We start from the raw sequence: 25,409 nt of genomic DNA on the forward strand, positions 1-25,409 counted from the left end.
AGCTCTGGAGCTGCGTGGAAAGGCAGGGCACAGCCTGCATCAGGAGCTAGCTGCATCCTGCCTTCTGCAGCAATATGCTGAGAGCAGAGGCTGGGCTGGGGGCGGGGGCTCTGTGACGGATGGATCCTGCTTTGCAGGCTGCTACCAGAGGGCCAGGGAGGAAGAGGAGAAATGAAAAGCCTGGGAGATATTTTCCCCATGATTTGTGCCGCTGGAGATGCCCTGTAGCAATATTTACCCTGCAGCTCTGTCCCACTTTCGTTTATTATCCAGCTTAGCCTGAGTTATCACAACCAGGACGGGACCCATAAACTAGCTACCTGACAACATCAGGACCGTGAGGCGTATTTTAAAATCTCAAGGAGCTGCTTTGACCCTCTGTGGAAATTTAAAGAAGTGGGTGTTCTCCTTATATCCTGGGGACAATGACCACTCGGGAAGCTGTCACTCCCAGAGTCTAACCCCACAGCAGTCACACCTGCATGTTCCCTACCACTGCAGAGAGCATCCTGTGGCCCAGAAGACACACTTTCCAAAGGCCCGGAGCACTTTAAAGGCTGAATTTGTCAGTGACAAGTCATTAAAATGTTTGCCAGCAAATCAGCGAATACCGAACTTACTGAATATCTTCTACCACAGGCACTCAGTCCTCTGAGCCCATGGCTTCTACATCCATGCATTCAACCAAGCTCAGATCAAAACTATTTGAAAAGTTTAAAAAAAAAAAAAGACATCTGTTCTGACATGTACAGGCTTTTGCTCTTGTCATTATTCCCTGGACAATATAGCATAACGATTATTTGCATAGCATTTGCATTGCATTGCCTCCCTAAGTAACCCAGAGAGGTGTGCAGGAAGATATGCGCAGTTATATGCAAATACTAACTATGCCGTTTTACAGAAGAGACTTGAAAGTCTATGGATTTTGGCATCTAAAAGGGAGTGGTCCTAGAATCAACCCTCTTGTGGATATCAAGGATGGCTTTGTAGCTTGCATCTGTGCTGGGCAAAGGGGGGTTACCAGGGCAAAGCTAAGTCTCCAACTATCTTGTCTACTAGATCTATTGCAGGGACACACAGGGACAGATAACTAACAGGAAAGACGGGGCAAGCCCAGAGCTATCAAAACACACACGCAGGGTCCGAGGGTCCTCAGGGCTGGTGCTGACATTAAATAAAGGTGACAAAGGAGTGAGTGGACCGTCGTTCCCAGACTGAAATCAAACCAATTCTACTATGGTTACGAATTCCGTACATGACCTAGTTACTGGGCTTACAGCGACACACAAAAGCAGAATGAAACCAGACAGGTCCTCATCCTCATGCAGCTTATATTCTGAATTGAGGACACAGAGACAGCAAGTAAGGTTTAAGAAAAGTTGTGACATTTTATCAAGGAGAGGGGGATCTGCGGGGGCAGGGAGGTGTGGGAAGGTGCCATGGTGTCATGTACACTAGGGAAGGCCCTGCACTGGTTCACACAGGAGCTGAAGGCGGTGGCCAGGACTGGAGCACAGCTACAGAAGCAGAAAGAAGAGAATGACATGAATTGATTGGGTTGGGGGAGCACATGTACGTTTGTCAACACACTGAGACAGGTATCAGTTGTCCCGGTGATGGGAACGTGAGCCTGTGATTTTACATGCCAAAGAACTTTGTTACTGAAGAGGCCTTAGGGACTGCTGAGAGAGGGGCTCCTTCCAGAAGATCATGTGTGACAGAGAAGCTCAAAGCTTTGCCTGGCTGTTTCTTAGCAGGTGTCACTGCCCTCTGTCCCACATAGAGGTTTGTAGCATCACACTCAACACCCCTAAGATGCTCATCTATACGGTTTCTCAACACTACAGAAGCCATATGACATGCCCAAGGCCACGCCCACCTTGCCATGGAGCTTAGCTGGTGGCCTCTCCCCTATGACCCACAATCCACCAAATCAGATTTTGTTCTCAGCGGTGTGACTTTACTAACAAGGGGAGAAATACCTGCTTCAAAGTCCTCTCATAAAAACTGTTTTGGGGGATCCCTGTGAATATATGTTCAGACAGACGGCTCAATATAAGGATGCTAGGAGGAGGCAGAAAGCTGGGAAGCCTGAAAAGTTTGTCTCCATGAATAAAAGAAGAAAAATATTCAGCTTTGGCATGGACCAGTGAGGATGTGTCAAAATGCTCTGGAATATTCCTTGCAAACACCATAAATGAGATAGATGGGAAAGAAATCCAGATCTAAGTGACATTTTTTGAGTACCTTCCATTTCCCAGCTGTTCTTCTGCCTCACTCAATTCTCACAGCAGCTCTATGAGACAGACATCACTATTCCCAATGAAGGATGTGGAAGCTGAGGAGGAAAAGGACTTGTCAAGGTCAAGCAGCCAGAACAGGAGGAGATGGGCTCACAATGCCCTACCCCGCCCTAGCTCAAGATGCAGAGTCCTAAGTTAGAGCACACCTTTAATCCCAGCACTCAGGAGGCAGAGGCAGATGTTCTCTGTGAGTTCAAGGCCAGCATGGTCTACAGAGTCAGCTCCAGGACAACCAGGGCTGTTACACAGAGAAACCCTGTCTGGAAAAAAACAGGGGAAAAAAAAAAACCTCTGTCCACTGCCACGTTGGCTTTGGAGCATAAGGAGTGCTGTGGTTTGGATGTGCTATGTCCCTGCAGCCTCAGGTGTTCGAAAGCTTGACCCCCTGTCATTCTCTGGAAGAAGTAGCCACTGGGGTTGAACAGCCTGCTCTGTGCTTCCTCTTCAGCCAAGACAGGAGGCAGCCCCATCCCAGCTGCACTGCTGCTGCACAAAGCGGCCTTTCCCTATGCCTCCATGACGCACCTCAGTTACACCCTCAGACTGCGGACAAATAACACCCAGCTGCTTCTTGCCAGGTATCTGACCGAGCAACATGAAAACCCCTAATAAGAAGGCAGAGGGAGCCCCCAACCAAGCAGAGAAGCGGTAGTGACCTGCATGAGACTGTCACCACGTGTCTATTAGCATTTCCCCAGGAGGCGGGCATCAGACCCACACCTGAGAATCCGACCACTCAGGTCCAGCTGCTCTTGCTCTCTCACAATTTGAGAATATACTGGAGGTGGAAAGCTGCCTGGGAGGCAGGAGCACTCCAGTCATACATCTTCTGAGAGGTTGTCACCCATGCGCCTATGAGTAAACTCATAATCTCAGTGGCTCACCAAGCTGGACTTGGATGGAGTAGGTATTTTTGTCCTGTCATTGGTTGCCTATGTGAGGCTAATAGACATCTGTTCATGTCTCCTCAGGAAGATATGTAAAGTGTTCCCACCATGGTATTCTGCCTTGCCAAGACCCCAAAAGCAACAGGCCAACCAACTATAGACGGAAACAGCCAAAATAAAGCCTTTCCCTCAATAAGTTGATTAGCTCAGGTACAATGACACAGCATCACAAACAGACGAAGGTAGGAGGATGAAGGGATCTACATGGACAGCAGACTCATCTGACTCTGAACCAGAACGAGAATTCACAGCTCTTCAGTTTAGGCCTGAGAGCTTTTGCTTAAACCATTATTTTCTCCCTCCCTCTCTGCCCAGAGCTTCCCAGAACAGGGTCTTTGACGTCTCCTCTCAGAGGGCACCAAAGTCAATCAAACTTTCCCCAACCACTTGAAATGATATAGGTAGCTTTTGCACGCTAAGGGAGAAGAGAGAGCTGATGGGAGATGTCCTTCTGCATGCTGTGAATGTATGTTTCTCTTATTGGTTAATAAATAAATAAATAAAACTGTTTCAGTCAGTGGACAGACAGGATTTTGTCAAACCCAAGCAGGGATAGAGACAGGTAGTAGGCAGAGTCAGGGAGATGTCATACAGCTGCCAAGAAAGCAAAAGTCTCAGGTATCACCAGTAAGTCAAAACCATGTGGAGATGCACAGATTAATAGAAATGGGTTAATAATTAAGAGAGGGCTAGCCAATAAGAAGCCTGAGTCATTGGTCAAACAGCTTATAATTAATATAAGCCTCCGTGTGTTTATTTGGGACTAAAAAGCTGAGGGACCGGGAGGGACAGACACTTTCGTCTATAGAGAGCATTTTACTGAGAGGGGAGGCAGCCCGTGTGTTAGGGCCTTTGCCCTCATGCGATGAAGCAGCAGGAGGCAGTGAGAAGACCCATGTGAGTGGAAGCAGAGCCAGATTTCTCTTCTGACTGCACTCCACAGAGAGGCCCATCCAGGAAGCCTGCTGCCAGACGGTCTGGATTACGGAAAGGAGTGACAAGATGAGTGTGCGTACACCTCACGCTCCTGCTCCACTTAATGCCACATGAAATCACCACGTGATGTCTCTCCCCTACCTTCCTCCTGAGCCATGTCCAAATCTGAGCTCATCCATCTGCACGCCCACACGAGCCGGGAGGGGAGGTGGGGCTGTCGATGGACCGTATCTTACTCATTTACTCAGCTTACTGACAGAGGTGCATGGAGAATGGAGGGAGCAGGGTGACATCTTGGCTTCTCAGGGCCTAGGGGAGAAAGAGAACTGAGACTGACCAAACCCTGCCCAGCCAGAGTCCAAGTCACCCCCAACCCTAGAATCTGTCTGGAGATAGCCATCAGTAAAGAGATTGGATACAGCACCTCACGAGCAAGTACTAATGATTAGCAGACAGGAGAGGGATGCGTGGGAAGGAGAAGAGGGAGAAGAAGGTATGCACACCCTAGCCCTGCCAGCTTCCCATACGTGACATCCTTTTCCACCCCCTAGTTCTTGACTGTTACCTGAGTTCCCATCTCTGCTCATGCTGGACACGGAGCACATGCTCCCACATCCTGGTCTCTTCCCTCCAGAGTCCCTGGGCATCAGGCACACTTGGGAACGTGCCCGGGCTGGCTCCTCTTTTGCTATTGAATTGAAAGAGGCATACACAAGAGGCCAGAGGAGTGATTCTGGTGAAGGCCTTATCAACTAAAGACTTGACACATCTGGAAAGAGTTAGTGCCACAGAGAGGGCGAAGATTTTCCCAGCGATAAAGCGATGAGGAAAGGGTTCTCTGCCAAGGGTGGCTGATGCTACCCTAGCTCTGCAAGGAGCTGAGCTGGTGTCGTGGAGGGCCCATGACTGAGCTTCTTTTTGTAAGGTTTATTTCTATTGTTTTTAATTATGTGGGGGGCAGAGTGTGCCCATGAGTACAGGTGCCTGCAGAGACCAGAGGTGTTGGATCTTCATGGAGCTGGGGCTGCAGGTGGTTGCAAGCTGCCCAGTGTGGGTGCTGGGGACTGAACTTAGGGCCTCTGCTCGCAACCACAGAGCTACCTCTGCAGCCCCAGCCTGGGTTTCTAAGGCATCTTTCCATGCAGGTTGTGTGCAGAAGGGCTTCCTCCCAATGCTGCTCTTCCCTGAACCCCAGGCTCTGTCTTCATCCACAGAGTCCTGCTGACTTCAGACTCCTGGAGAAAATGCCTGTGACCCAGAGAACTACAAGCACCAGAAGAGTCATCGGTGCAAATGGATGCAATGCCAATTTATTCCCACCAGGGAGGACCAGTCAAGGCTCCTGGAGGAAACTCCATCTACCTTGGTCCCCAAAGTCCAGTAAATGGCCATACCAATCCCAATGGCTCCCTGTGATCCTAAGTTTATTCAGGAGGCCAAAGGAAGTCACATTCACTACACTTATGGAGCACACTTCGGGAGTGATGCATGCCTTAATACTAACCCAGGCTTTGAGCCCACATCCACCCCAGCACAACTCCATCATTCCTCTCAAGCCAAACCATGGGTGCATCCCACCACTACTCCATACGGATTTTCTATGTGCCCAGCACCACCATGGCCATGAAGCAGGAAGGCAGGCACAAGAGAGCATCATAAGCATGCCTCCCTTCCCAGACATGAATTGTATGCTACCTCCAAAATTCACCTCCTGTTTTCATCTATCTGGCAAAGTCACCACCTCCAGGGAAAGAGTCCTAGTTCTCACCTCGCTGGTCTTCAGTGAAATTAGCAGAAGCAATGGCGAGATGGCACAGCAGAACCCCCAGAACGGCTAACCCAGAAGCAAGAGGAACTGCCAAGAGCTGTGATAAACAGGGGCCTTCCACATCTGTCAATCACTGCTGTCACAGGTATGGGTTGGTATAACCACCTTGGAAAGCCGGCAATATCTACAAAAGTGGAATAGCGTAGACCCATAGTCTATTTCTCAGAACCTGCCCTCTGCAGTCCACCAACAGAAAGGGGTTCTGATGAATACGATATGTCAGAAACTTCACAGAAGCATTTCTTCAAAATAACCCAAATCTGGAAAACTACCAAAATGTTCAGCAAGAGAAAAAACAAAACTCCATCAACTGTGATCCAGACCCACGGCACTAGGATATACAGCAGTGAAAGACGTTCCAGACACTCGCTGCACAGACCAATATTCTTGGTTTAAAACTATTCTTTAAAGCTAGATATAAAAGAGAGCGTGCAGTAATCTAGCTATAGAGTTCAAAGGCAAATCTATGCGATTCACTGTCCGCACGATGTTATCGGTGACCTAGAATGGTAGAGGAGCACGTGGTGAATGACGCGGTGAACGCGAAGGTGCTGAACCTGCCCCTTAGTCGGGGACCTGTGGATGTGTTCACGTCGCCAGTGCTGAGCTGTGGAGACTGAAAAGCAAGACAGCTTCCCACCTTCAGTCCATCTGCTCACCCCTGTAGCCCTTTCATAAGAGAGACCCAGAAACTCACACGAGGCTGGTCACGGATCATATCCGTGTGCAACAACTGGTGTTTTTCATCTCTACGGAACGGACTCAAGCTCCACAGTGTAATGCTTTGATCCTATTCTTAGCAAAATCTCATTAATCAGTAATAAGAAATCCTTCCCAAATTAGTGAAAAGTACAAAATATGGAACATTTGTTTAAAGAAAGGCAGTAGTGCAGCTTTCAATAGCTGAACACATTAAAATTAAAATCTAGATGTCCACTAAATTACAATTATTGAAAAGAAAAAAGAAAATGACAGCATACTTCCAGCTGCCGTTGCTTGGATGTTATGAGTGCCCTATCCTTCCCGTGTTAGGTCCTTATTTTCAGCACCAGGAGTCCTGAATGGCAAATGTATCTGCTGCATGACAAAGTGACCAAATAAGAGTATTTTGAGGGTCACTCTGACTGGGCTGTCTGTCACTGCCATACTCTGGCCACTTCCTCCCCTGCCTATGGACTGACAAAGCTGACATCCTCCCTAGCACAGGTCCTCCCTGAAAGCCATCCTCCACAGAATGCTGCCCTCAAACAGGACCCACATACAGACTGCTGGAGAGACTTATGACACCCCTGGGAGTCTAGCACCACCGACGATGGGAGCTGACTCCAGCAGGCAGCAAGATGAGAATTCTAGGCATCGTCATAAATAAAACCTCTGCTCGGTAGCTAATCTCACAGGCGCCTCCCAAACGCTCCAACAGACCAAGTAGGGCTCATGTGCAGCCTGGGGAGTTCCTAGATCAGCTCTGCCAGGATCTCCTGTTGGGCCTCAGTGTCTCCTCTTTGAAATGGGGAGAAAAGACCTGATGGTCCCCCAGCATTGCAGTGGTGACAAAAAGGCTGATCTGCTGAGGCTTTAGGTCCCCCTGGGCTCCCCTACCTAACACAAAAAAGCGTGGAGAACAGTGGCTCAAAGGGAGTGATTTTCTGGAGGTCGCACCAGAGTACAAAGAGCAGCCCCTGCCCAAGGGATTGGCATTTTACACAGTTTGCTGAAAAATGAGTGAGCGAACACCAGTTCCCAGCAGGAGTACGACACCACTCCCTCTCCTGACCTCAGAGGGACTTGGCTTGGCAAAGCATCTCTGCTAAGAACCCCTCACTCTATGCCTGTGCACTGGGGCCTGAAGACCTCCAACCCAGCAGGAAAAAGGAGTGGCTGAGTTCAGCCTCCCCTCCCCCAGATCGGGCTGTGAGAGGGCTTCCCCTCCTCCAGCTCCACCACCTGTCTCGGACCAAAAACGGATCACACACAGGCATTTCCTGCACTCTGCAAGCTCAATGACCCTGGAGGTTAATCCCACCGCTCCATAGCCAGGCCACAAGCTGAAGACACCCTCCATGAGTGAACCGCAGAATCCTAGAATTTCAGGGCCCTCAGGGGTCTGAGATGCCAGGAAGTTCCAGGCTCCAAAATGTCCAGGGATTATCCCAAGGTCGCACAGCAGAAATGGAAAGACGGGCTCAGCTCTGTCCTATGATCTGCCACAATAATGCTGTTCTCTGTACCCAAGAAGCCTCCTTGGTCCTAAATGCCACTGCGGCTGTAGGCTGTGCTGGCTGAGCCTGGACACAGAGGGCAGAAAGCTATCAGCAACTTCTACCTCCAGCGGAGGACTGGGCTGTGCAACCAAGTGTCTGCCACCCGGTGCCGCCACACAACTCTCAGGAGGCATTCCTACCCAGCACCCTAATCCAGAAATGCCACTGTCCCTCACTGGCATCCTTCACTGGTGTCACTGTCCCCTTACCATCCTGAAACAAGTGTAGAGCCAGGGAGAATAGCTACCTTTGCAGAAGAAGAGTCCAAGAGTAAAGAAGAGCAGGGAGATCTAGAAGCCAGAGCTTCTATGTCTCTTCCAAATCTGCTGATACTCACAGACTATCTGTGCCTCACTTACTGGAAAAGCACACGCCAAATGCCCAGCATGTGCACAGCTGACCATGCTATGTGCCACATGTGGAAAAGCGAGTGCCCTCCTGCCTCCACTGCTGACTTCAGCAAAACTCCACCTTCCTTTCTGCTTCACAGACTCTGGGTCCAAAAACACACATAAGCTGGCCTCCCAATAGTGAGAACCAGAGGCAGCCATTCTCACAATAGAACATATGATGGAGACTGCTCGGCTCCGTTCAGTGTACAGCACCTCCATGGCTTCCTTCCTCCCTTTGCTCCTGGGGGGCTTTGTGTGGATGAGCACTGCAGCCCCAAACTCAGGTACCTTCATCCAAGGACACTACAGCTGGTCATCTCAGTACCTGTCCCACGGCCCCCATTCCAGCTCCGCACCACACTATGGCCTGGAACCTGTGGCAGAGGGCTGGCCAGGGCTGCCGAGAGAACAGAGCTGCCTCCTCAGCAGGAGGGAGAAACACATCAGGACATCAGGGAGAGCAGGCGAGCCTCTAGTGTCCCCAAGGCAGCAGCTCACACCAGAGGTTTTCTGCATCCTCCAGGGCAGAACAAGGAATTACCACCACGTGTTATCAGCTCCCATTCTCCTGCCAAGAGTCAGATGTAATACCTTCTGAACACCGTCGTGTTGATGCTAGCTGCACAGAGATATGCAAATCCTTCACGATGGATGGAGAACACTGTACACTGACATCCATCTCTCCCAGACACTTCCCACTCCAGGAAAGCACTCTGGGCAGCATAGGACTGTGGGCAGACCACTGTCCTGGTGGTGCTGGAGGGAGCAAGCTTCATGGGTGGCAAATGTTCGCAACAGGCAGGTACAGAGTGGAGAAGAAAGAAGTGGAGTAAAACACAGCACATAGACCCTGCCCTGTGCATGGTGCCTCAGTCCTGAGATGAAGATGAGGGTCCAGACATTCTACCAGAGTGAGATAGTGGCAAGACAGGCAGAAGCAAGAGAGAGCAAATGGGAAAAGTCGCCAAGTATGAGTGAGTGCATGGATAACACCCAGGGGCAACCGGGAATGGTACGAGAGGAACAGCTTGACAGAGGCATTCATTCCTGCATCAACTAACAGCACCAGGCAGTCTCTGGGTGCTGAGGATGCAGCAGGGGGCAGCAGGAAGGAGCATGAAAATGTTTTGCCTTGATGGACCAGAGGCCATGGAGAAGAAGTTCACAGGAAACACTAGGACCTTTATATGACTGGAGCCAGCCACCAACACCTAGAGAAGGGCCCTCCCCTCCCGCAGGCAGTCACAGAGGGAGCTCCTTTGTCCTCCATTGTCTGCACTGCTAGGTTAGCCAACAGGCTGCTCAATCTCCCAACATCACCTGGGTGGGGAGGCTGAGCTCCCAGCTTCCTCAGAAGAGGTCTAGGGAGAGAAGGGCAGCCTGTAGCATAGAGTCTGGAGTAACCATAACTTGACTCACTAACTTCCCTTAAATCCACCCAGGGGACCCATCAGCTCCGCCAAGAAAGCGCTGAGGGGAGGGAAATGGTCCTTCTCCGGCCCGAAAGCAGGGTTGGATTTAAGGAGCCAAAAAGCTGAAAATCCCCTTTCTTTTCTCCTGAACATTCATTACCTCTGGTCTGCGCTGTCACCACTACTGCAGCCCCACTGGCACCTACAAAGGGCCGTCTACTGGACTCTGGGACCCTAAACCGCTCTCCAAGCTAAAGGAGAGCTGGCAACCTGTCAGCTGTTGGTCCTAGCAGGTCTCTTGAGACAGCAACACCTCAGCTGCGATGGAAGCGCCTCATTCTGACCTTCACTGTCCCCCGAATCAATTATTCAGCATCCAGCTGCACACAGCACCACTCTGGGAGTTGTGAAGAACAAGTTAAACAAACATAGAATTACAAAAAAAAATCTTATCACCGAAGTGTGCTGTGCAGGGGCTGGAGAGCTTGCAGAAGCTGCCATGTGTCATGCCCCTTCTCCTCAGACAGTAAGTTAAAGGGTTCCAGGGTAAGTAGGGTCATCAAGAAAGTGACACCCACAGAACATGAGAAAATATTTGCAAATTGCATACTTGTGTAGGAGTCCATAACCAGAACATATAAAGAGCTCTTGTAATCAAATAGTAACAAGACAAGCAGCCAATTTTGAAAGGGATTCCAAACAGCAAGTGGTAGGTAGGTCTATAAATGGATGCTCAATACCACTCATCATAGAGATGCAAATTGGAAACATACCCAGGGGCTGACAGTGTAGCTCAGGTAAAGACTTATCTTCAGTGAAGTATCATTTTATCCCTACTAAGACGGTCCCAAAAGTCAGACAGTGACCAGAGTGGATATACTGGAATAGAGTGTTCCATACACCATTGGCAGGAATGTAAAACACAGCAACCATTTTAGAAAGAAGTTTGGAGTTCTTCAAAAAGCTAGCATAGAGCTAGCAGGCAATTTTACTTCTAGGTATAGACCCAAGAAAAGTGATAATATGCTTACCACACAAAAACCTGCACATGAATGTTCAAGGCAGCCTCATTCATAAAAGAAAAAAACTTGAAATAACCTAAAAGTACAAGGAGTGGTAAACAGTTAATAAAACCAGGCAAGTCCATAGAATGAAATATTACTCAGCAGAGAAAAGGAATGGAGGTCTGATATATGCAACAATACAAATCATCCATGACAACAGGACAAAAACCCAGAATGGACAATTCCACAGGGACAGAACATGGACTTGACATTGTCTGGAGATGGTGGTGGGGTAAGGACTGGAGGAAACAGAGAATAATCGCTGCAGACACAAGGTTTCTTTGGGGAACGACAGAAATGAGGACACCTATATAACTAAGCACACCAAGCTACTGAGGTGGACATTACACAGACACATCATTTTGTCAGGGCTGCTGTAACAAGGCACCAAAGAGGGCTTCAGCAACAGAGATGTTTCTCTCCATGGTTCTGGAGATGGACTCCAAGCTCAAAGTCCAGGGGCCTGTTTCACCTGCTTCTCCTCCCTCCTCCACAGCAGTCACTCCCCCCTTGTCTTTCCATGGTCCTTCTTGTGACTTTATAGTCTTTATAGTCTTTGAAGACCCCCTTCTACAGATCCAGCCACATTCTTTAGGACAGGGACTTAGGCCTTGAACCTATGAATCTGGAGCGTAAGAACTATGTGATATACAAATTGTGTCTTCATAATATCCCACCCACTAGCCCTAGAGTCACAGGGGGGAACTGAGAAGATGACTCGCAAGCCCCCAAGGCGGAGCTGGTCAGGGTGGAGCTGGTCAGGGCGGAGCTGGTCAGGGAGGAGCTGGGAGCAGAGGCTCTGCTACACCTCTCACTGCCCTTGCTGTGCGGCTCACAGACAGAACACGGATGAAAGCAGCAAAACTTGCGACTTAAAGATAGAAATACCGAGGACCTTAGATCATGGGTAATTAAAGTATAGATGTGCTCCACGGCTTGGGGGACACAGACAGCAGGGCTCTGAGGAGGCCCTGGAAGAGACCCTGGAAGAGGGCCTCAGCGACAGTGGAGGCTCCGTGAGCAAATTCAACATGAATTCTAAACCCACTGTGTGCCAGGAGAGGCAAGAGCGCGCTCCTGGGCAAGATGCAGGTTTTGGAGGAGTTGGCACTCCAACTAATCCCTGAAGAATGGCCCTAATCCCACCAGGATGAAGGCTTTCCAAGCAATGGGCCATGTGACCAGAGGCACAAAGGCAGGTAATTTCCAGACCCATGCAGGAAACAGAGAGTTGGCCGCTCCATGGAAGCATATGCTGTCTACAAGGCACAGTGGGGGACAGCCAGGCAAAGGCAGGCCAAGGTCAAATTCTGCAGAGCCTCATGCTACACTGAGGAGCACGGCCTGAAGAGAAAGAAGAGCAGGGACCCACCCGCTGAAGTTCCAGGGCGGGAGAGGGGCTTGACCCTAGGGTGCTGAGGAAAGGTGACCCCGGCCACAGCAGGGGACCATGGGGTGGACACTTTGGTGATTCTCTTTTAAGGGACAGGGAGGGTGTCAACAGAGCACTGGAGGGAGGGCTCCGGTGGGTGGCAGGGACGCAGGAAACTCTGTTTTTAGGGGTGCACTCCAATTTATCTTAATTAGGCTGAGCTGAGGAAAGCAAGAAAAGGGAATTCTATGCAGGCACTGAAAAGCCGCCAACTCCTGGAGCCCGTGTTGTGATCTGGTGCTGACAGCCCTTCATCTCTTCCATTTCTTTTCTTCTTTTTCACGTAATTTTTTTTCAGATAGAGGGGAGGGGTGGGGGAGGTGAGAGACACAGAATAGAACAGCTCAGAGAACAAAAGTTCTGGTTCCTTCTGGTGCCTCGTTTGTTTTGTTTTCTCCCAGGGGGGTGCAGCTCCCTTGGTACACTGAAATCACATCACAGGCAGGGGTGCAGCCAGTGACTTACAATGCAGGCATGAATGCGTCCTGGGCAGCGGGTCCTCCTGCCGGTGTCTGCCAGTACGGATCTCACCCAGAGAATGCGAAAACGAGGCCGGAGAGTGGAGGAGCTTGGGTCAAGCTCAAGACACCTAGAGAGCCATGCTTGTGGCTGCCCCTGACAATAGCAGCTACTGCTCCCAGCCGCTGAGCGCCTATTATGTGTCTGGGAACCACGCTAGGAAGTAAGTATCAGTCTCCACTTTACAGGTGGAGTACCTGGAGCTCAGAGGTTAAAGAGATCATTCAAGGCCATGAAGTGAAGACTGAAACAGATCTATTTAGCTTCAAAACCTAAAGCCCTAGCCTATGGCACACTTACCTGAATTAGAGGAAACAATAAAACTCTCTCCCTCCCCCTTACCAGCTTGCCAACAAGCTCCTGGGAGAGATCCCACACCAGGGTACCAGTCTTACAGTACCAGTACGGCGTTGCTCAAGGCAAAGCTGGCCCTTGGACTGGCCAGACTTAACCGGCCCTGGGCCAGGCCCCTCTCCTCGGTGTCCCACTTTCTCATTTACCCAGCATTACTCTCCCCATGCTATCGCCGAATCCTTGGACTCCAGTGACTCCTGGAAGCCAGGATCAAGTCTCACCTTGACTCTGCTTCATCGACATGTGAGCAGTGGCTCCCACTGCTAACCTTGCCCCTTAGCCCGGAGTGACGCTGCACTGTGGCCCCAGCACTAAGAACTGGATCGGTACTGCTCCACGTTCCAGCCCCCAATAAGCCACCGCTTCCTCCCCAGAAGTCCTGAAATGGCCGAGGCACACCAGAGTCATCTTGGGCACAGACACGGCAGGGGAATGCAACCTGTTGTTAATGGAGGGAGATTGGACTTGACACTGTCAGTGATCTGAAACCTCCCAGCTGGGAAAAGCTTTGTTTTTTTAATAAATAATAAATAACACAGTGTTTACATCCCTCGCAAGCCATATTTCTTAAGTATCTCTAGGCTCATATGTCATGGCTGTCATCTGGGGAGACTGTAGAGTAATGCACTGTCTTCAAGTCCTTTCTGCTTCCTGAGGAGCTCAAAGCACCTCAGACAGACACCCCTTTATCTTTCTTGCAGATCTCAGAGGGGTGCTGGGAGGAGGAGCTGACGATTGCCTCTGAGTGCCTGCAGTAAATACTCACTAACTGCCCAATGGGGACAATTCCCTCACAGCAAGATGGAGAGCAGAGCAGAGGGAAATTCCAGGACACTTGCCCCATCTGGTCTTCCCAGATCCAACTCCTGGCCTCGCAAGGCTGCTCCAGCAGTGCCTAGCTTTACTCAATGGGACGAGAAAAGAGAGATGTGGTATCACACAGATATACAGACACCCACAGACACACTCATCTTATCACCACTAAACAGGCGCTGAGGGACCACTACCTCATGACACATTAGCTCCACAGCTGCACACGCACCACTCCTGACGATCCACAGAACATCTCGAGTACTCGTGCTGCCCCCACGGCTTCTCCACAACAGCCTCGCTGCCTCTCACTTGCTATGAGGACGTTGTCTCCCTCCACCTCCCATGACTCTCTATTAATTTTTTTGCTTCATGTTCTGCCTATCAACTTACCAAAAAGACTAAGCAGAGGTCACAGACCGACACCCCCACATCAGATCTGGCATACAAATTTGATCCAGTATGCATCATGGGTTTTTTTGTTTGTTTGATTGATTGATTGATTGATTGATTGACTGATTGGTTTGTTTGTTTGTTTGTTTAAATGCAAGTTGTTTAGAATCAGACCAGAGGATTTTACCTGCAAATCAGGAGTTTGAACTTCCCTTGAAAAAACAAAAGATCCCAGGAACCAAAGACCCTGGAGAATTCCAGCTGTGTTTGTCTGCCCATGTCGACAGAGGCTGGGGAAGGCTCTGCTACAAAGTCCTCTACAAAGGGACTTCACTGTGATCATGTCTGACCACTGGCACCCACACCAGGTACTGATTCCTGATAAAGAAAGGAGAACGAGAGCTTTCGCTGAAGGTCCACAGTGGCAGCAACTTCTGCTACACAGATCTGGAGCCCAGATGCTTGCCGGAACTGAGTTCTGCTTAAGTATTTATTTAAAACAAAAGATTCATGTTTCCCATTTGGACTTTAAGCACTAGCTTCTTTACATAGCCAAATATTTGCAATTGTGTTCTAGAGGGCTGGGCATTCTGCTACAGAAGAGGAAGACCAAGACACACAGAGGGAGAAGGAGCAATGTAAGTTCTGGCAATGGCAGCCTGGAATTCTGAAGTAAACAACCAGCTGGACCTGAAGAGCAGGATGCTCAGGGCAGGCGTGTGCAACGTCTTCAGTTTGTCCCAGGCCCCGCCATGCCACTCTGTATGCCTCAGGTGAGTTCTCAGCCCTGCATCAAGCTCGCTAGGGATGAAAGGACTGAGCACATAGCCCACATAGCCATTTGAGACTTCATGCCCCTGTGGGTAGAAACTAGCACAATCTCTCCAACAGTCGTCAATGGCATCAGACAGGAAAGTGCATGGAAGAATTCCTGAATGACTGAAGCTGACCTCCAGGTCCTGATCCTAATACACAGGAGATGAAGGCAGAAGGATCAGGAACTCAAGTCTGTCCTCAGCTACACAGCAAGTTTGCGACCAGCCTAGGCTTCAGGAGACCTGTCTCAAGCAAACAAATAAATGAAAAAGAATTCCTGAGTGGGCCACCCAACACTCTCAATCTAGATACCAAGGCCAGAAGACTTCAAAGCCAGAGCCACAACAAAAATGCGGTTGCCAGCCTCTAAAATGGGGTCTCTGCTGCCAGACTGACTTCCCAAGGGCAGTCTGTGAGGACAGACACTGATCAGGCTGTGATCTGAGCTAAATCTGGGGCTGCTCTCAGGCACCTGACTTCCGGCTGGTATTTAACAGCCCATAGTAAGCTCTTCCGTTACTCTAGGAAAGAATGAAAGAAGGTCAGGCCTCTTGATTTGTCCTAGGGAAGCAGCACAAAGGAGAATGGAGACAGGAAGTAAAGAGACGTGTGTGTACACACACACACACATGGGTACACACACATATACACATGCATGTACATGCACACTCATGTACACACAGCAACATACACTAACGCATCTTCCTGCACTGTTGTCTAGATGAGTCAAAACTAAGCAAACTCCTGGGAAAACACTCTGTGATTTTATGCAGTCATTTAAAAGTCCAATTGTGGTGATTATGGTAGAATATTAAATAAAGCAAACAATGCAAAAATCCTATCTACATTATGACTACAGAAACATGTTTGCAAGCAAACATGAGCTGAAGGCACCATGAACCAATGGAGAGTTGATCCGTCATGACGATAGTTTTCGAGGGCTTTTCTCCTATCTCTTTGATTTGCATTCTTACAACAAAGCGTGGTTTAGACAATAATACTTTTTTTTTAATGCCCAGCTGCTTCTGACCCTGAAATAAACTAGCACAAGCCCAAAACAGACTGCAGTGAGGTAGGTGGGAAATCTTTGCTGCATTTGGGCCTGTGGGAGTGCGACAGGGTCAGGAACAAAGCAAGTGTCATCAATCAGTCGGGAGCTTCAAAGGAGGCATGTCCCTCCACCCATGCTCTACCCAAGGAGACACAGCATTCCACACGGAGCATAGACTTCATGCCACCCTGGGGTCCCCACCTACCACATGCATAAGACCCTCTATGGCTCTGTGATTTACACGATGGTTTCCAAGAGCACCTTCTGATACCTTATAAGAAAAGAAAGTGACTCTGACTATGGCTTCCAGGCTAAGATAGCCCAGAACAGCAGAGATCTCACCCATGGATCCACAGTGATATCGTGACCTGTGCCTCTATGGGTTCCCACAACTGTCCTTCATTCATCCTTTTCAAGACACATTCTGTCTCATCTGCTGCTGGGGGCTCTGAACACAGATGGAGGCAGAAAAACAGGAGGACTACCACAGGGTCAGGCAGATGCCAAAACCCAGCCCATCACGGCACCAAGCCAATTCTTTGGCAAGAGAGGAGCTGGGTGTTGGGGCCATTTGAACAACCAGAAGAACTGATCCTGCAATGGCTTCCTGGGTGACTGGGCACTGAGGGGCTATGAAGTGGCAAGTGCCTTTCTATGCACTGTGACAAAGAGCTGGCACCTTGGGAAACAGAAAGAAACTTCCTTGCCTCCCGTTTCCAATGAGATCAGACTCCCCAGGGAGAGATTTCCCACTATGAAGTCCCTAGAGATGAAAGCAGAAGGAGAATGAAACCTCCTTGAGAGCTCTGAGCCAAGAGGCCCAATCAAACCTCAATCCAGTGCGACTCTCCATTTGCAAGGAGATTCATTTACACCTGATTGCCGGTGTTCGCTATTCAATTCCACAGGCTGGCTGGCTCAAGGTATTTTTTTTAAATAAGTAAAGAAGAGGGAGGTAATTGAGGAAGAGAGAGTGATGTCATTCATCCCACCCCAGCTGGGGTGTAGAACAGGTCCTGGGAATGGGCACCTGGGTGGCAGCCACCAAAGCTGGGAAGAGGGCAGTGAGGCTGGTCAGGTCATGAAACTATTGATGGACATGCGCAGCCCTATGGGCCACCCAGCTGGTCACATCTGCCATAAGAGGGGGCAGGAGGGAAGGGCCTGAAGGGGCCAAGAGGGACCAAATGTGAAGGCGGGGTGGCAGCCACAGCCCCTCCTGTAGGCAGGCAATCCCAACCCGGGGTTATTTCCAGGCCCTTTCCTGTGAGAAAAGAATGTCAGGAATGCAGTGCGACCAAGACCCAAATCCACCCTGCCATGGGCTCAATGCCCACTCCGATGACGATGACATATGGGGGGAGGGGGAGAGCTGGCCTCCACAGTCTGGAGTCAAAAAATCTGCTTAAGAAATCCAGAGTGGCAGCCAGAAACACACTACATAGGTAACACAGCATGAAAGGCCCCCCAAAGCTGAGTCCACAGGAGTGGGCGCGCACCCTCGTGCATGTGCACACATAGGTATACACACAAAACTTCACACGTGTTCTGCTGATGTGTGACACTGCGCTACAATCTACATGGAAAGGTGGCCAGAAAACACTCCTGGATTTTTATGGCTCTTTGGGGACCTATCTCCAGGAAGTGCTAGCAACTGCAATCCAATCATGTCCCTGGCTTGAGAAGCTGGCTGGAGACTGGGGACTGTGCAGGAGGAGGAAGAACTTCATGGGGAAAAAATGTGGACAGAGTTTAATGTCAAGCGGTGGACGAAGGCTTGGGTGAAGGCAGCTTCCTGAGAAACGCGGGCGTGCTGTAAGCTCCAGCAATGTGTCTGGAGCTATGCAGGGAATAGCGAGTTAAAAGGCACAGAAGAGGGCTGGGTCCCCAAAGGCCTGAACAAGCCTGGGGTAGCGAAGGCGTAGTGCCCACCCTTTCTCTCCTGCAGTGCCCAGAACTTGGCACATGGAAGCTTACCCTTATGTGGGAATTAGCAAACGAGGCAACCCCCAGCTAAGAAAGCCCAGCAAGTCTGAGAAATCCAAATACATACTGTCCCCACAAAAAGACCTAGTAAAATAAGGGAGAAGAAAAACTAGTGTTCACTGAGCAGTTAGCATGGTTCAGCAGTTTAGAAGCCTCATGCTGCTGGCAACATCTGGAACTCAAGAAATTCACTGAGCATCACATGGTAGAAACCAAGACCAGGTCTACCTGCCACCTCCACCTCTATCTGGAGTGCTGTGACCACTTTTCCTAAAGTGTACACTTCCTAGCTCCCCTTAAAAAGCAAAACAGCAAATAAACAAAAACAACAAACTCTGTGGTGGCTTTAGTCAAGTCTGTCTCCCTGGGTATCTCTTGTCCCTTATATAAGAACCAGGTGAACGCAACAACCCAGCGAGGGTACCGCAGCCCATGTTTCTCATTGTATTTTAACTGCGGATTCTCTTGTCTGAATCACAACTAGGCTATGTATTCCACTCACACTGTGTGCCCTCTGGCCTGAGCTGTGTTCAGAATACCACCAACACTCACGAAGTCCAGAGTGCATGAACCACAGCTCAGGGAACTGAGTCTCCAAAAGTAGCACATTTCAGTGAACACACTCACGAAAGCTACTTCCCAGGAGGTTCCTCCTGGAAGATGGGAGAGCTGCTCTAACCCAAATCTAAATGCATGGAAACCATTGGCAAAGTTCTTCAAGATGCAGGTTGCAGACTCAGAGGCTCTGGGACAGAGGCCCAGGAATCTGAATTATTGACAAGCTTCCCAGATGTCTCTAACTCACAGCCAGGCTTGGAATCACTGATGTCTACTACTTGACTAACAGTTGTTTTGTCCTGCACTTGGACTGGGTGAAATGAAGAAAGAGAAACAAAAGAAAGGATTCTCTCACACAGCCTTCCTTCCAGAGGCCTTGGGTCAAACCCTGATGCTGTGATGCTGCTACCTGTCGGAGTGGGGCAGATGGCCACATTTCCCCACGCTGTGGGTGGACACAATGAGGTCTGGCCAGGAAAGACTTATTCCCCCTTCTCTTTTCATCTTGCTCTTGAGTTCAGGGAGAATGCAAGGTCCTTAGAATCTTCAAAGACTATGTTTCAGGAAACAAAACAGGGCCAAACACACAGATGATGCTGGTATCCCGTCAGACATCTCTCTGACCCCATGCAGGCTGGGACAAAATGTACCTGTACTGAAGGCCACACACCTCAGTGTGACATCACACACAGCCTCACCTGGTTAGGCTACTAGAAGCAAAGGTTCCAGCCCTTTCCTCAACAACCCCTTCATTCATATGGTCTTGGAAACTACAGCAACACTCAGAGTGCCAAGACCCTTAGCTAGTCACATTGTTTTTTTCAAGAAGAGAGTTGACCTTCCAGAAAAACAAATGCCATGAGACTGAAAGCTGAGCCACCCACATGCCATGATTTACCCAAGAGCTAGGGGCAGAAACCCCTGAAGCCTCCTCCTCTGGAGACACTTCCCCTAGACGCAGGAGCCAGTTACCTCAGCCAGACACATGCAGGAGGCCCCTCTTCTCCTTGTCCCCATCCTCCCCCCCAGTCTTGGCTGAGATTGATGGAGCCAGGACAGCTGCAGCAGGGGAGGAGGGGCTGGGGTGCACAACAGCTGGACGGAGGGAGAGCCCTTCCCCCAGCCGGGCAGAGTCCCAGCCAGCACTGGGGAATGAGAGACACGGGTCTCCTCTGCACAGTTCTCCTTAAGGACAGAATACGAGCCCTCAGCTCCATTTTGACCCTGCTCCCCAATCCCTCCTGGTCCTTCAGAGGCAGGCAGGCAGGTATCTGTGGATTCCACAGAGAGCAAGGCCATGCAGGAGTAAGGCTACATGTTCAAGGCCCTCTCACACATCCTGCAACCCTGTAGCCCTCCCACTCACCAGCTAACCCCAGGCCATGGAGAACAAAACCAGGACCCTTGCCCCCAGACAAGGGAGTATGACAAGAGCCCGCAGTGGTGGCACACACCTTTAATCCCAGAACTTGGGAGACAGAAGCAGGTGGATCTCTGTGAGTTTGAAGCCTACAAAACTACACAGAGAAACCCTGTCTCGAAAAATCCATAAGAAAATAAAGTACAGCAATACTGCAGCCTTGCAGCGCGAGTGGATGGTGGCTGAGGCTTAGGAGACGCACCCCTTTACAAAACAAACCTGGGAATCTGTACTGGCTTAAAACCAAGTATCACTCATTTCCTCTATGGCTTCAGTTTCCAGTCCCCTTGTGTGCCAAAAAAAAAAAAAAAAAACTGCCACAGAGTAGCTCTTGAAATCAGAGGGAAGGTATGCTACCCACAGTATAGTGAGCCTCAGTTTCCACATTTGTTGAGTGAGTGGTCGAGACTTGGGTTCATTTCCTCTGATGCTATCAATTCAACCACAGAGGCAAGTGCCCTGAAGGCCTTTCTTCTAAGGAGTCCCCATGGCAAGGGCCTGTCTGGCTCAGCAGTGCCTCCTACACATGCAAGGCACTATGCCCCTCAGCCTCCAAGTGTGTCTAATAAGACTGAGGGCATCCTTTATCAGCCCATATAGGTACAACAGTATACAATCACACGTCTCAGAAGGCAGCTCACACCACAGGGGGGCCAGTGTGTGGTGGCACTGCATTCTAGGATGGCATCCACTGGAGCAGGTGGCCAATAATATTTACCCTTAATTAACCAAAAGTAAATGAAATAAAAAGTTCAGCTCCCCAGACACACGAAATGCACCTTAAGTGTTCCCAACATGAAGTCAGAGACCACAGCCCCAGACATACAGACCAGAGGAATGACGCTACAGGTGTGGCAATGGGCCACAAGACGTTGGGGGGGCGGGGCAGGGTCAGGAAAGTCCAAGGTAACTCACACTGAACCTGAAGAGGACAGGGAGAGAAGGGGGCGGTGGCAGCTCTGAAGGAATGAGAAATCTCTGAGGTTCAGAGTCCTGCAGGCCCACCAACCACCCTCCTCTCTGAGGGTCTCTCTGGCTCCCACACCCAGCAGGCAGCTGTCACGTCACACTTCGTTTTTGGAATGCATGGGATGCCTGACATTCTCTCTAGCCCCTGACAGACTCCTGGCCTTTCCTAGCTCAAGGTCGGCATCCTGTCCAGGGGGCCGCCTCCTGCTGCCAGCAACACTCTGCTGCCTGGCTTCAGGCTGCAGTGGGAACAGCAGGTTTTTTGCCTCCTGATCTCCAGCCTAGATCCACAACCACCAGAAGGGTAAGAAAGAAAAGGGTCAGAAAGCCAGCTTCAACCCAGCACTTAACCGTATTCACGGTATCATCAAGGTCCCCTCATTTACCTTTTCCCATCAGATGGTCTAAAACCAGGACAAATGTGATTAAGCCCTTTGTCCAGACACAGAAACTAAGGCTCAAAGAAGGAGGGTGACCTGTGCAAGACCTGAGAAATGTCTAGCTGGGCAGTGGGTACACTCCTTCAATCCCAGCGCTCAGGAGGCAGAGGCAGGAGGATCTCTGTGAGTTCAAGGCTAGCCTTGTCTACAGCGAGTTCCAAGATGGCCAGTGCTACACAGAGAAACCCTGTCTTGAAATATAACAAAAAACAAAGAAATGTCTAGCCCCAAAGGCAACAAGACATCATGCCCTGGAAGCCACGCAGCCTCTGACAAAGCAGGCAGGCACCCTCCCCGCAGTGGTCCCTCCACAGGGAGGCATCAGAGGCTAGCACAATTCACCTTTCCGGCCAACAACAGTCCAGAATCCCAGCCTTGAAGAGGTACAGAAAATCCACACAAAGAATGAGGGCAGAAGAGGGAAGCGAAGAGCTAGGCAGCAGGGCAGAGGCACTTGACCCTTGAGTCTGGTTGCTATTAATTGCTCCCTTGAAGCTGTGCTCCTAACACAGTAGGCGCTTAATAAGCACCTGTAAGAAGATGGAGGGTGAGCCGGGCGTTGGTGGCACACGCCTTTAATCCCAGCACTCGGGAGGCAGAGGCAGGCGGATCTCTGTGAGTTCGAGGCCAGGCTGGACCGACAGCCTCCAAAACAGAGAAACCCTGTCTCGTAAAACCAAAAAAAAAAAAAAAAAAAAAAAAAAAAAAAAAGAAGATGGAGGGTGGTAGACAGATGGTGGATGGAATGACAAACAATGCCAAGGACAAGAGCCAAAGAAAAGACCCTTTCCTCTGCCTTCTCAGAGACCCCCATCTCTATGAGGCCTCCCTGACCTTTGCTCCCTAAGGGGAGGAGACACCACAGAGAGACTGTCCTTTTCCAATGGGCTCCAACCTATCACTTGGCCCCTTGACTATCAGCCACAACCCTGAATGACTGTAGATCAGAATCTAGGCTATGGCAAGGGTGGGCTCACGGAAAGAGCTTCTCGTCCACAATTCTTGTTTTACAGATGACAAGACTGAGATCCAAGAGAGGCCCTGGCTTGCCGGGGGCATATGGCTTATGGAGAAAAGTTCCTTGTGCTTATGCCTGAAGGACTTGAGAACCCAAAGGTTCATTGCTAGGCTGGGCCGGAGCCCGCAGCCATCTGTCTCCAAGGCCTGCCAACAGGCCTTCCCTCCCATGGACCCTTGGTAATGAAGCCCACCGCAGGTGATCTCCAAGTACTGCACCAGGGGGAGGTTCTGCTGGCCATGGCTCCAGCCTTTCATTTCCGATTTCCCAGCCTGACACCCCTAATAGTCTGGACCCTTTCTGCTCTGGCCCCAGTTGGTCATACATCACCATAGCTGATGCCAGCCATGCCTTCCCCCAGCCATCTGGACAGAGAAATGAGCAAAGAGCAGGACAGGATGATCTTGGCAGAGGCCTGCTGGGACGCCACAGACACCTGGTCCCAACCCTGCCTGCCCTTGCTGCGACCGTGCTATTAGCATGCAGGGTGGTAAGACGGCAGCAGCCTTTTTCTTTCTTTTTTAAGGCCTCGGTATCCCCTTACATAGCTTAGACTCTTCTACCCTAAAGGCAACAAGATACGCTGACATGGGTATTCCTCTGCCTCCTTCCTCCCCAGTGTAAAGACAACATATATCAACTCAAGTAGAACATCTTTGAGGTACGCCATGGCCCCTGTCCTGCAGAAGTGTGTGAGCAAATCCGTGAGTCAAACCAAGCTGACATAAAAAAGGCCACTTCCCAAATGAGAGAGCTGCCAGGTGAGCAATGCTGAGGAAACGCCATGGACGGAGGGCCTGGAGCCATGCTCAGCCTGGAGGCAAGAGAGAGTGACCAGGGGTCCTGAGCACCAAGGGAACCACACACCGCACACCAAAGGATGCCCCAGGCTGCCTGTACTCATGAAAAGAGCACAGGGCGACTCTTAGGAACGCACCAGACATGTGAAGCAAGGAGACTTGCTGGAAGGTGCCCTCGAGCCGTGCAAGGCAAAGACACAGGTGCAGAGCAGCTCGTGGCACCAAGGTTTGGGGAAAGGGAGGGGATGAGACCGTCAGAAGGCATTGTTCAAAATAAAGGCCCTCTGCATCCTCATGTGGTCCCAGGGCAAACTTCACTGAAGGGGTGCCCTGGGAACAGAATCACACAGTCATGACGTCTTGCCTTCAGAGCACAGGGCAGGGCACCCAGGGGGAGGAACTTCAGAGGACAGTGACTGAGAAGACTGGGAACCCAGCCCAGGAGAACAAGCATCCAAATGCCCAAGAATATGGGGGACTTGCTATTCAAACCGCCACACCCGACACCTTTTGACAGGAAGTGAATATTCCTGTCCGCAGAGGATGGGCAGCAATAACCATCAGACGCTCCACCATGTGAGCTCCCTCACCACCTAATACCTTAAACAACAGAATTCATGCCAGACAGCCAAGTTCTAGAAGCCAGACAGCCAAGATGTCCAGAGAGTCTCTGAAACTGCTGGGAGAGCCTCCTCACTGTTCTCTCAGATGTGGATGTAAGACGGCAGTCCTTAGCAGACAAATCACTCCTTTCTGCTCTGTCACCAAACGGCATTCGTCTAAATTTCTCTCTTAGATGAATACCAGTCACCAGCTAAGCCCATGTGACCAACCCTACAGGATCTAATCTTAGCCTGATTATGGCTGCCAAGACCCTTATTCCAATGAGAAGACCATGCAGGCTCCAAGTAGATCTCAGTGCAGAGGCGGGGCACTATTCAATGAACTGTACTCACTTCCTGTCAAAAGACGTCAGGTGTGATGGTGTAATGTGTTCCCCCATATCTTTGGGCATTTGAATGCCTGACCCCCAGTTGGTGGCCATTTGGGAAGGCACAGAGGAAGTATGACACTGGGGACGGGTTTTGAGAATTTAAAATCCTCGCACCGTTTCAATCTGCTCTCTTTGCTTACAATCTGAGATGTGAGCTCTCAGCTCTTTCTGCCATCATGCCTGCCTGTTACCGCACTACTGAGCCATGACGGTGATGGACTCTCATCCCTCTGGAACCGTAAGCCAAACAAACCCTTCCTTCTGTGAGTTGCCTTGGCTGGGGTATTTTATCATAGCAGTAGAAAAATAAAGAATGCATCAGATTTCCAGAAACCCACGTTCCAGCCCCAAACCTACCTCAGGCTGCCTGCCTGGTCACCCGCGCTGGATCCCCAGTCCTTTCAGTCACTGTACTCGGTGAGGGGACAGCTTGGATTTGGTTTCCCAAGTTCTCTCCAGCTGCAAAGCTGCCAAATTAAAAGCAATTAAAAATCAGCACTAACTCACAATTCTAACAATATAAATAGAAATACAGATACATACATGGCCTTGTTGGCAGCCATGTGTCTCCTGGATCTATTCACTAGGAAGTCCTGGAAGCAGTGAAAGCCTGTCAGCAGTAACACACTCAGGGCCTGCATCCTGATTTCTAAGTGCTAGTCTCCAACAGGAGCCGGGGCTCTGTAGAGCAATGACCGAGTCCAGG

The 25,409-nt window shown here is 50.1% G+C and overlaps 1 protein-coding gene across 4 annotated transcripts in view; it reads right to left on the reverse strand.

Moving 5' to 3' along the window:
- Positions 1–25,409, reverse strand: part of Tspan9 (tetraspanin 9) — a 181,240-nt gene that overhangs the window by 100,504 nt on the left and 55,327 nt on the right. For 3 of the 4 annotated variants that reach the window (XM_040738930.1, XM_013123632.3, XM_040738931.1), the window contains exons 2-3: positions 25,061–25,170; positions 4,328–4,495 (exon numbers count right to left, since the gene is read on the reverse strand). In XM_040738930.1, the coding sequence (XP_040594864.1) occupies positions 4,328–4,361 (34 nt within the window). In that variant the 5' untranslated portion in view covers positions 4,362–4,495; positions 25,061–25,170. The remainder of the gene's footprint in view (positions 1–4,327; positions 4,496–25,060; positions 25,171–25,409) is intronic. The other variant, XM_040738932.1, reaches the window with a different exon arrangement.

This window comes from Mesocricetus auratus, unplaced genomic scaffold (genome assembly GCF_017639785.1).
Source record: "Mesocricetus auratus isolate SY011 unplaced genomic scaffold, BCM_Maur_2.0 Super-Scaffold_100676, whole genome shotgun sequence".
In the NCBI taxonomy this organism is placed as follows: Eukaryota; Metazoa; Chordata; class Mammalia; order Rodentia; family Cricetidae; genus Mesocricetus; species Mesocricetus auratus.